This window comes from Sapajus apella, unplaced genomic scaffold, assembly GCF_009761245.1.
Source record: "Sapajus apella isolate SASKATOON/1434 unplaced genomic scaffold, GSC_monkey_1.0 scaffold46, whole genome shotgun sequence".
Taxonomy (NCBI): Eukaryota; Metazoa; Chordata; class Mammalia; order Primates; family Cebidae; genus Sapajus; species Sapajus apella.
In genome coordinates, this window is record NW_022436986.1 from 15,073,785 (window position 1) to 15,085,398 (window position 11,614).

General features: G+C 39.4%; 1 protein-coding gene across 5 annotated transcripts in view; it reads right to left on the bottom strand.

Annotated features, from left to right (window-relative positions):
* The window catches only part of ELP1 (elongator complex protein 1), a 74,830-nt gene that overhangs the window by 30,706 nt on the left and 32,510 nt on the right, over nt 1-11,614 (bottom strand). For all 5 annotated transcript variants that reach the window (XM_032240286.1, XM_032240288.1, XM_032240287.1 and 2 more), the window contains exons 11-17: nt 10,505-10,735; nt 8,942-9,112; nt 5,921-6,020; nt 4,446-4,628; nt 1,673-1,779; nt 1,228-1,331; nt 14-67 (exon numbers count right to left, since the gene is read on the bottom strand). In XM_032240286.1, the coding sequence (XP_032096177.1) occupies nt 14-67; nt 1,228-1,331; nt 1,673-1,779; nt 4,446-4,628; nt 5,921-6,020; nt 8,942-9,112; nt 10,505-10,735 (950 nt within the window). The remainder of the gene's footprint in view (nt 1-13; nt 68-1,227; nt 1,332-1,672; nt 1,780-4,445; nt 4,629-5,920; nt 6,021-8,941; nt 9,113-10,504; nt 10,736-11,614) is intronic.

An 11,614-nucleotide genomic window follows, 5' to 3' on the forward strand; every position in this document is an offset into this window, starting at 1 on the left:
CAAGCCTTGATACCTCAATGTCATTGATGAAAAAACGACACCTATCAGTCAGACCAAGGACACACTCCTGCAAAGAAATAAAACTGAAATTAAAAGCAATTCTATTTCAAAACCTAGCTTTTCTATCACACAGCTCTACCACCCTATGACTTCACACCTAAGCTCCTGTATAATCAGGACTAAAGATAGATACCTAAGATGTGGCTGGTCCAGTGCAAAGTGGAATGCGAAGCCATCCAATCCATCAGCAAGCCCTGACATCTCCATCTCCTACATATATCTCAAACCCATCTCCTTTCCCCACTCACTAACTCCACTCAGCAATCTCCGTGTTGATCCCATATTCCACTTAAGTCACTCTCCAACTGACTCTCTTCTGGACAGCCAGAATCACTGTCCACACCATGAAGCAGAACACATTACTCTGTTGATTAAAAATCACAAGAAATTTCTAATCTTTGTTCATTTAAAAAATCCAAATTCCCTCCTATGACTGTCATTGAGCTCCAGCCACACTGCTTCCATTCAGCCCCTTGAATAAGATGAGCTCTCACTGAGCTCAAGGAGTTTGTTGTTCCTTCTCCCTGGAGAGAGCCTTCTTTTTCTTCACCTCTCAGCACACACATCACTGCCTCAGAGAAGCCCTTCTGGACCACCAAATGTGGGATTCCCATCTCAAAGCCACCATCCTCAAACTGCCCCTCAAACATCTCACTGTTCTCTACCAGTTCACCCTGTCCATTTCCATCACACTCCCTATAAAAGGAATCATTATATCAAAATTAATAGATCACAAGTTCCAGAAGAGGAGGAATTAGTCAAGTGGTTTTATTTTCCAACCACTGTATTCTACCAGCCACCACAATTGTAGGCATTCTAATATTTGTTGAATAAAAACCTACTAAAACTATTTTCAAGATCACATTTCTGTTTTCCTCAAAAGATATTTAATAAAATAAACTTTGAATGATTTGTACAACTAGGGATAAAGGTTGCTAATCACATACATTATCTCATTTAGTCTTCTGAACCCTGATAGCTAGATACTGATTTTCCCACTTTACAGATGAAGAAGTTGTGGCTTATGAAAGTGAGATCATTTCCCACTACTGCCTTGACATTTAGAGGAGACTCAACTGCATCTCCAAAGCCCACGCTCTTTCTACCTAACGCCATCAGTCCCTGGGTAACTACTTTAAGTAAGTTTCCTGCTCTGTGTTCACTTACCTCTTCTCCAATCATGGCCAATTCGATCTGAGTGCATGGATAAGGAAACCGAACAGGAAATCCACCAGAGTTCTTCCATGGTTTAACAGACAGAGAAGGTGACTCTGCAAGATTCACAGATCTAGTTTACAAATAGCTGATGTGCTCTTTGTAAAAAACCATCAACATCAATACTTGCTAAAACACCTAACATGCAATTTCCATCACTTTCATCGCTTTTCCTCTTGTAATGAACTGACATACTTAAGAGTATGTCAGTTCATTACAAGAGGAAACAGGAGTAGAATACACCTGCCAATTCCACACTAAAGCATAGGGTTTTCCAAGATAGTTACAAGGTAGTTATTGACAATCAATCTTGGAGTGACAAGATGCAAGTACATATTCTTAAGAACTAAGCATCTATGTAAGTCATAACATGCTTTCCTAACACCTTGATACTCACCCCAAAGGTACTTAAATATCTGGCCATCAGTCAGCTGTAATGCTACTGACTTGGTCTTGGAATTGCAACATAGACTGATTATCACCCCATCCACCGTTGCAGATGAACTGACAAAAAAAAAAAAAAAAAAAGAGGAGGACATGTACACAGACTGTTTTTCTAAAAAATGGTGACATTTCACTGATTTTGAAAACAAACAATTTCCTTTTGGTGCTACACTACCTACTTCAATACAATGTAGACAAAATGCATACATATACACCCAGTACCACACACACACACACACACACACACACACACTCTCTCTCTCTCTCTCTCTCTTTCTCTCACACACACACACTTAGAGACAGATGGATGGTTGGATGAATAGATAAAACTATTCCAAGCCAAATCCCAGATAAAGCCACATTTGCTACATGACACCATTTTCCATAAACCCAATCAGGTAGTTGTTTACATTGTGAAGTCATTGCTCCTCTTCTGGCCACTACTTACTGTAACTTATTATAATATATTGCCTTCATTGGACATGGGTGGTACCAGTGTCATTTCTATCTGCTTAACATAATTAAAGCACTTGGTCTGTAGGAAAATGATCACACTCAATATCTCTATCACTATCATACTGATTTATGGAAAACTGGATTTTCACTAATGAGATGAAGGGAATTTGTTAACGCCATTACATTTTTTCCCTGAGTCAATGGAGAGAAGTAAAATTTCATTCTTTTTTTTTTCAGTGTCTCACTCTGTTGCCCAGGCTGGAATGCAGTGACACGATCACAGCTCACTGCAATCTCAACCTCCTAGGCTCAAGTGATCCTCCCACCTCAGCTTCTCAAGTAGCTTGGACCATAACTATGGAAGCAGAATTTCTTAAAAGAGGAGGAAGATGTAGTGATTAAAAAAAAAAAAAAAGGAGACAAAGAGGTAGTGATAAAAACAAATGATGTTAATGCTAACATTTAATTCAAAGTGTTTAACCAATATACAAAAAAACTAAAAATTACAACAATGGGGAATTCCTCTGCAAATGCCTCCAATTTTGTGAGGATAAACTATCTGTCAAGAAGAGAGCAAACTCTGGAGCTAGACTGGCTGGGATTCGATCCTGGCCCCACCTGCATGATCTCAGGCAAGTTACCTAACTGCTCCATGTCTTAGTTGTCTCATTTGTAAAGGATGGTGCAAATGGCACATACCAAGGTATTATGAGAAATAAATAAGCTAAAACAGAGAAAACATTTGGAAGTGTACTTTTTACAGAGTACAAGCTACAGTAAATGTAAACTACTTAATTGAAGGATTTTGCTGTCCTCAAAAACATTAATATTTTATATGAACAAAACAGTCTTTTTGAGAAATAAAAGTCAAGGCAGTAGAAATATACCGTAAATCTCATTTCCTTTACAGCTAATGAGATGACTGCATCAAGCATTTCCTTCTACAAGCTAATGATAAAGAATTTCAAATCTGAAGAAGTAGAAATTTAGTAAATTGCTCTGCTTTTCAAAAGGTAATCCAGTGGCTTACTTTAAGTGCTGCATATTTCTAGAATATATTCTGCATTTAGACATGTTAACAAAAGTGTTTTTCAAAATATCATGAAGCACTATGAGTCAAAGAGTAGGAGCAAATGACTGCATTAAAATGTTTCTATGTCTATAAATGTATATAATGTACATATATATATGTAAAGGAAAGGTTCCTAATTTTGCAACAATGTTTCTCAGAAGAGAAATCTCACCAGTAGGGCTTTAATTACAAATTAATGTGGAGATTAGTACCAGTGGACAAAGGTGCCAAGTCTTGATACTGGAAACAAGGAGTTCTGGGAACTGGCTAGAAACTGCTATCTACTACATAACAGGGCCTGTATTACAGAAAAGAGCATTCATTAACTGAAACCTGTTACATGATGAAGACATAGTCAGGAAACAAAAGAAAACTCAGGCCCAGAGAACACTGAAATTTCAGCAAAGAAGAATAGAGACTTTATGGTGGCAAATGTAGTCAAGTACAAAATAGGATATCTAGAGGAGGAGGCTAGAAGAAGCATTTTGAAGTCACCACATCTAAACAAAGCATATATATGCAGTTATGTATCATTTAATGATGGGGATATGTCTGAGAAATGTGTTGTTAGGTGACTTTATCATTGTGCAAACATCATAGAGTGTACTTACACAAACCTAGGTGGTATAGCCTACTATGCCCCTAGGCTATGTGGTATGGCTTATTCCTACTAGGCTGTAAACCTGGACAGCATGTTACTTTACAGAATACTACAGGCAACACAATGTCAAGTATCTGGGTATCTAAACATAGAAAAGGTATGCATATATATGTATTTTTATATACACATGCACATACATGCACATGACTGCATTTATACAAAATTTCTTCCCATCACATTAGCTCATGAGAATTGGCCACTCTATGCTTGACAGTTATTAAAAAATCAATTGTAACATATAACAATCACTCTGGAGAAATGTAGGGAGATGCTGAATTAAAATATTTAACATATCTTTAAAATGTTGTTTCATCTATTAATATTTATCCTACTTTTCACAACTTTTTGATATATTTTTGGTCTCTTATTTTGACATCGCTCAAAACTGGATTTAAACCTCTTGTTAAGTGTGTCTAACAAGAAAGCTACTGCTCGTCAACCTTGCTCACTGGAAGTCAAAAAAGTTATAAGCTCATAAAAGACAAAAACCTAACTCCATTTGCTTAACACGTGGAGTACAGGGAAAAACGGCAATACCTGACATTGAGCTGTCCCTGCTCTTCATCCATCTCAGAAGGGCCTACAGTCAAATGGTGAATGACAGACTGGGGGCTGGACTCACTGTGGCTTACAGCCAGAAAGACGTCTTCTTCAATCCAAGTGAGAAGGCCTAGTTTCAGTGGGTTTACGTCTTGATCTTCATTATTCTCAAACTGCATTCTGTTTTAAATATTGAAGAATATCCAAGGCATGAATAAAACTTAAAAACCATTAAGATGCTCCTGAATGAAGGAAGAATGAAGCATCTTGTACACAGTCAACTCCTAATTATTTGGCGGGACAAAACCTGAGATACTACCAAATACCAGAAAATCTAAAATTAATCTTTGTCTGGCTTAAGAATATGTTTTTATATTTTCCTTAAATTTCTCATGCCCTGAAAATCTTTAGATTTGAAGAGGATCTTGACGAAAACTGACTACACAAGAAAATTACCTGCCCTAGTCCCTACACTAATGATCCCCGGAGCTTTTCCACTGCCACGGCTTACCAGCATTCAAAGCAGGCTCTGGCAGGTATGTGATTCTCAGTAGAATGGGTCCTTTCCCAAGCACCTCACATTAAACTGACTGACTAGCTGGAGAGATGGTTTCCATGTCTCCAATGTCTTCCTTTGGTAACCTTTACACACCTGACCAGGGCACTGTTCTTGTCACCTCACATAGAAACCGGTAATAGCTACTTCCTGTCTTTTAGATCAGGTGGCAAATCCGCAGCTCCCACGGATGAAGCTGGTCACTAGCTTCATCTTCGTCCTCAGACATATCTGTCCCGGACTCAGGCTCTCCACTGCATTTGCACAGAGTATCCCATGGAGAATCAGTCCCACCTCTGGTTTTCACTGGCACTTTCTTCTCCACTAGACCCAGTGTTCCCAATTCTTTGCCAGCCTCAAGCCTAGCCCTTCCCCAAGGATTTCAACAAGTATTCATGTCTTTCATGAAATCTTGGCATTATCCTCCTAAAAAATGACTTGGCATTATTCTCATAAATTTTTTTTAAATAAAACTATATTCTAAACTGCCTCATACTTTCTAATTTGTCTTCTATCTCTTCTCTAGTTGTTTCAAGTCTGTGAAATGAAAAAATGCATGTAAATGCTCTTTAAAAACTACTAATCATTATACAGGCAGCCTCCAAATCATATACAGGTTGTACATTTCTGCTGTATTTATTAACTATGTCACACATATTTAAGAAATATTATTAAATTTTGTTATTTGTTGTACTCAGGTAATTATTTCTATTAATCTAACAATAAATGTACCCTGGAGGCAGAGCAGTTTAGTAATGAAGAACATGGACTTACCAAACAGAATAGAATCAAATCCTAGATTCTGTCGTTACCAGGTCCATGACCTTGGGTAAGTTACCTAACCTCTACACTTTGTTTTTTCAATTTAATGCTGGCTGATTCTCTTTCCAGAGGCCCAAGATAATTAAGAACCTACTTGTATCTCTTTTCCAGATGAGGAGTTCTAAGGGAAACTTTAAATCCACTTCCACCCACAGCTCCCAGTTTCACTGTAGGGTCGGCCCTTGGACAATCACCTGAAAAACAAAAATGCAAATACTATCATTGTAAACTATAACATTTCTCCTAGTACTAAGGGGATGGTGTCTGCAATTAATGAGTTCTAGAAGGCAAATAGCAAGCTAAAACATAACCACATCTCAACCTCCTTAAAATACTGCTTTTCCCTTAAGATCACATCAGTCAGAATCCTTCTGATAAAGGCCACATCTTAGCAAGACCAGGTGGAGAGGCTACCCTCTCCGCCCAGTGCTATTGCCTCCATTGTCCTCAGCCACCTCTCAATATCCTCAAATGCTCTGAAGTCCTAAGCACCTACTTAAAAGACATTTTCTTTCTATACTTCATCCAGTTTATTCACTGCACAGCTGCCAATGTAAGCCTTTAAAAAATTCAGCCAGAACACTGCGCTGCTCCGCTCTATGCCCTCTGGTAGCGTCCTATGTCACTCAGAGTAAAAGCTGCCAGGCCCTACAAGAGCTGATTCCTATCACCCCTCTGACCTCACCCAAGACCTTCCCCTCATTTGCTCTTCTGCTGCCACCCTGGCCTCCTGGCTATTTTCTAAACACAACAGGCACTTCTGGGTTGCTTTTTACTCTGCTTGGAACACTCTTTTTTTGTTGTCATTCTTCACCCTCAAGCGTAGAATGCTTGGGATGCTCTTACCCCAGACGTCTGCATGGCTCCCACAGTGATTCTCACCAGATCTCTGCTTAAATGTCACCTTCACAGAGAGGTCTTTGGGATCGTACTCAATAAGAAAGCCACCTTCCCTGTGTAAACCTCTATCTGTAAGCTCTCCCTATCCCTTATTTTGCTTAATTTTTCTCCACAGCACTTGCCATCTGATAGTTTATATTTATTTGATCTTTTGTCTACAGCTGGAATAACAAGTAGTAGACAAAAGTACAACTAGTTTTCTAATACAACAAGCCAAGTACTAGAAAAAAGCCTGCATATAATAAACAATCAAGGAACAATGGGAGGGGGGAAGGGGTGATACTCAGGACACATCAAACACCATCTTTGCAAAATTTGGCAACTAACTCATCTCCACACCATCCAAATGTCTACCACTTGGCTCCAGGTTCTTAATTTCCCTTCAGCTTGGGCACTGAGCCCTGACCTGTTCCAGTCCACCATCTCTTTTTCCAGATTCTCTTACATCCGAACTCTCTTCTCAGGGGTTTTAGTTCATGGATTTGTTATGATCTTTCTCTTCTTTCCGTTTCTATGAACACGGCCCTGGCTCAAGCTCTCACTAGCTCCTGCCTGGACACTTGACAACAGCTTTTCCTAACTGGAATCTCTGCCTCCAGGTACCCCTGAGCTAGGGCCAACCCCACATACTGATGCCAAACCATCTTTCAAAAATGGAGCTCTCAACCTGTCCTATCTCATCACAGGGAGTTTTCTATCAAGTAAAATGAATGCAGGTGGTACAGGGTTTCATTCTGAGGAGATAAAAATGTCCTACAATAGATCGTGGTGATGGCTGCGCAACTCTGTGAATTTAAACATATATATATACACACACACATAGATATATGTATATATATGTATATGTGTGTATATATATATATACGCACATATATATAATACACACACACACACACACACACACACACACATTAACCACTGAATTGTACTCTTTAAATAGATGAATGATATGAAACTTTTTTTTCCCCCCTGAGATAGTCTCACTCTTGTTGCCCAGGCTGGAGTGCAGTGGCTCAATCTTGGCTAACTGCAAACTTCACCTCCTGGGTTCAAGCGATTCTCCTGCCTCAGCCTCCCAGGTAGCTGGGATTACAGGCACCCACCACCATGCCTGCCTAATTTTTGTATTTTTAGTAGAGACGGGGTTTCACCATTTTGGCCTGGCTGGTCTTGAACTCCTGACATCGTGATCCACCCACATCGGCCTCCCAAAGTGCTGGGATTATAGGCATGAGTCACCACACCCGGCCATAAAGCTATTTTTTAAGTGAACACAGAGCAAAACATCCCATACATCATAAAGTGACATATAAACTCATTAGCATCATACAGTTAAGTACCAAAAAGGCTTACTTTACATCTGATTCTTTTTGCCTTGATAATGAACATATTAGTACATTTTTTTAAAGCTATTTTAAAAAGTTTAAGGAGGACTGTAATAGCATTTTACACAGTGAAACTATAATCAGAGAAATTGGTGATAAATCCAGAGGATTCATGTAAACAGTGGGCTGCTGACTTAACAGGAAAGCTGGTATGAAAGTAGGAAATTCCAATTTAAATTAATTAATTTTGATTACTCTCTCTTGGCAACTATCTAGGCTTTTTCTGAGAATTCAAAAGATATTTGAAAACAAGGCAACCACTGCCATATGCCGGTAGAATTTATGACATAACCACAGAACTCACAAATAAAAACAACTTTCAGGTTCCCCAGTACATCAAGAAAGCAATGAGGAACTGAAAGCAATGGGACTGTGGAAGAACTAGAATGCCTGGGTTGAGGTCCTTGTCCATTCTTGTTCAAACAAATTGCAAAACCTCTGACACAGAGTTCCCTCATCTATAATCTCTGACACAGCTCCTAGGAGGGATGAGATCAACTGAAAATATGTGTAAAGGCAATGAAAATAGTAAAACATGTTAACAATGTAATAACATACTATGCTACTTCCAGAGTTCAATGTGATTCTTAAATAACTGACTCTTCAAGTTCAGCAATGGAAAAGGAATGGCTAGTATAAACCAGAGGAGGATTTTAAAAAAAACAAAAAACCCAAGCCAATTAAATATCATAATGATAATGACAGCAACTACAGACTTCACAATTTTGAGAAACACTAGACCTATGGCAACAACAAAGCTATAACTTGCTTTTATGTAGGAGTAGAAGGGACTTGATTCAGAACACCTTAGTAGAAGTTTTTTAACATACCACATTTATAAACAGAAATCTGGTTACTGGCATCTAGAACAGCAAGGTCATTACTCTTTTGAGGGTGTGCAGAGAATGTGACTTGATTCACAGGGTGTGGGAACAGCAGTTGGTAGCTGCACATGGGAGGCGGAACCACAGTCTGCCGGAAGACTGTCACCAATACCCTGTCTGCAGTGAAAAAGAAAGAGGAGGATTAGACACAAGGATATTCAGTTTGAAAGATAAGCCATCTGAACATCACAGTATATCTAAATAGTAATGGCAATTCACAAAAAATAACTTTCAGTGTTTTTCTCCTAAGTTTAAAAACAGTGTGGAGTGGGGAAATGTCATGGGTTCTGTCTATACTCAGCCACTGTCACTGCCAGGCCTAGAGTAGTCCTCTCAGAACTTGGAGTTTCAGGTGCCAGGGACTAAGGCAAAAAGGCTGAGGGTCAGAGCTCTAGCTTTAAACCTGGGGCTGCAACCAAGCCACAGTAAACCAAAGGAATTAATACCTTCAAATTCCTTAAAGCACGTTCTTATGTGTGGATTTTGTAATAAGGCAGATCTGATTAAGCTCTCTATATAGAATACATGCATATAAAATCAGTATTATATAGAGCATTACACAGAATATGAATTAGTATACCACCACACATTACAATCTTAGAAGCAAGTGTTCCCTTTTATTATCAGCAATGAAACTGCTCATTAAGGTGACTACTTCTCTCCTCAATCTTGCCGCCCCATCCCACCCCCTAAAAAACCTTATACCTAATTATAAAATATCAACCTAATCTTCGTATTAGACAAACATCTATGACATGTACTGAACATACTGGAGAGGTATATAATTGGCAAGCATTTATATCAGGAAACAAAGCAACATAAGGGGGTGGTACAAGGATCAATTATAAATCTGTGTCAGGGTAAACAGGTAAGGCTAACACACCCAAATCCCACAAGACTCTACTGTTGTCGTCCTCTCTACCTAGAGTCAAAGTTTTCAGTGTCTTCAAAGGCCAGACAAGTAGCCGGGCGCGGTGGCTCACGCCTGTAATCCCAGCACTTTGGGAGGCCGAGGCGGGTGGATCACGAGGTCAAGAGATCGAGACCATCCTGGTCAACATAGTGAAACCCCGTCTCTACTAAAAATACAAAAAATCAGCTGGGCATGGTGGCGCATGCCTGTAATCCCAGCTACTCAGGAGGCTGAGGCAGGAGAATTGCCTGAACCCAGGAGGCGGAGGTTGCGGTGAGCCGAGATCGCGCCATTACACTCCAGCCTGGGCAACAAGAGCGAAACTCCGTCTAAAAAAAAAAAAAAAAAAGGCCAGACAAGTAAATGTGTGAAGGCCACAAATGTTGTATAACAGGAACTGCCATGGGGAGGAGGGTTGATGGTTCTCAGAAGAGAATATACCCCACCTTATATCCCATTCAATTAAAAAATAAAACAAGTAACCCAAACAGCCAAAACAAATAAAGATTCCCTGCTGTTCCAGTCAAACCACCACATCTGCAGCCCCGAGGCTAGGACCCCTTGCAGGCTCATGGACACAGTTTCCAGCAACTTACTTCCATCAATGACAGCCACATTGGACAAGTCACTTGAATTATCTCCTGAGCTCCGGTCAGTTGTCCAGTGCCAATCATAGCAGAGGTAATGCCAGCCCTGACAGAGAACATGAAGCCGGTACGGGGTCACAGGGTCCCATATCAAAGATACAATTTTGCTCTTTGCACAGGTGCTGAAGGATAAACTTTGCTTGAGATACCAGTGATAGTTTCCAACAGTCCAGAGCTGAACTGCAGGGGAAAAGAAAAAGAAGGCCATTAGAGGCTGGGAAGCAGACTTCACATCAATTGCCAGAGGGAGACAAGGGCAATCTTTCCTTTTTCAAAGGATCCTTCCTGCTCAGCCTCTTCTCTAAACTAAGAAAAATAATAATTGCCAAAAAAACAGCTTTCCATGCAGATAAAATGTCAAGAATCAATAAAGTTAGAAATACATGGTTTTTTTGTTTTTTTTTTACGATTTTTAACTTTTATTCATATGTTTATTTTTAACTTTACTTCCAAACAATGATCATGACGGAAGGCTAGTAGGACAAAGCATTGTTTTAGCTGGTTTTCTCATGAAGATTTAGGAAGAAGATAATTTGGCAATTAGATTAAAAGTATTAAAACACTCAATCCAAGATCCAGACTAGCATCATTGTGTTGTATTGGGCTTAAGTTGCTTATTTTCTTTCAGGTGCTTTGCATGCACTTATGTCCAAGGCTATCTGTGTATTAACTCTGATTCAGCTGCCCAAAGAAGATAAGCATGCAATTATCCTTCCAACATCTACTGAGAGCAAGACCTAATCATGCCAAAACCAACCTTTACTAAACAGATGACACATAAAAATTAAGACCTTAGTTACATTAGGACTAATAGTTTTATTAAGAAATATCAGTTATATGAAGGAATTTATTTTCTCAATCTCCTTGCTCACTAATGCTTAACTTAGTGATCACAGCAAATATAACCTAGTCTTTAACCATATTATTACAACACTTCAAAGTTAGACCACATGCTGATGTTCTGCAGGACAGACGTTGTGGCTGTTCTTCTGCAATGTGTGCGTGCGTGCGTGTGTGTGTGTGTGTGTGTGTGTGTGTATACATATGTTTTTGAGACAG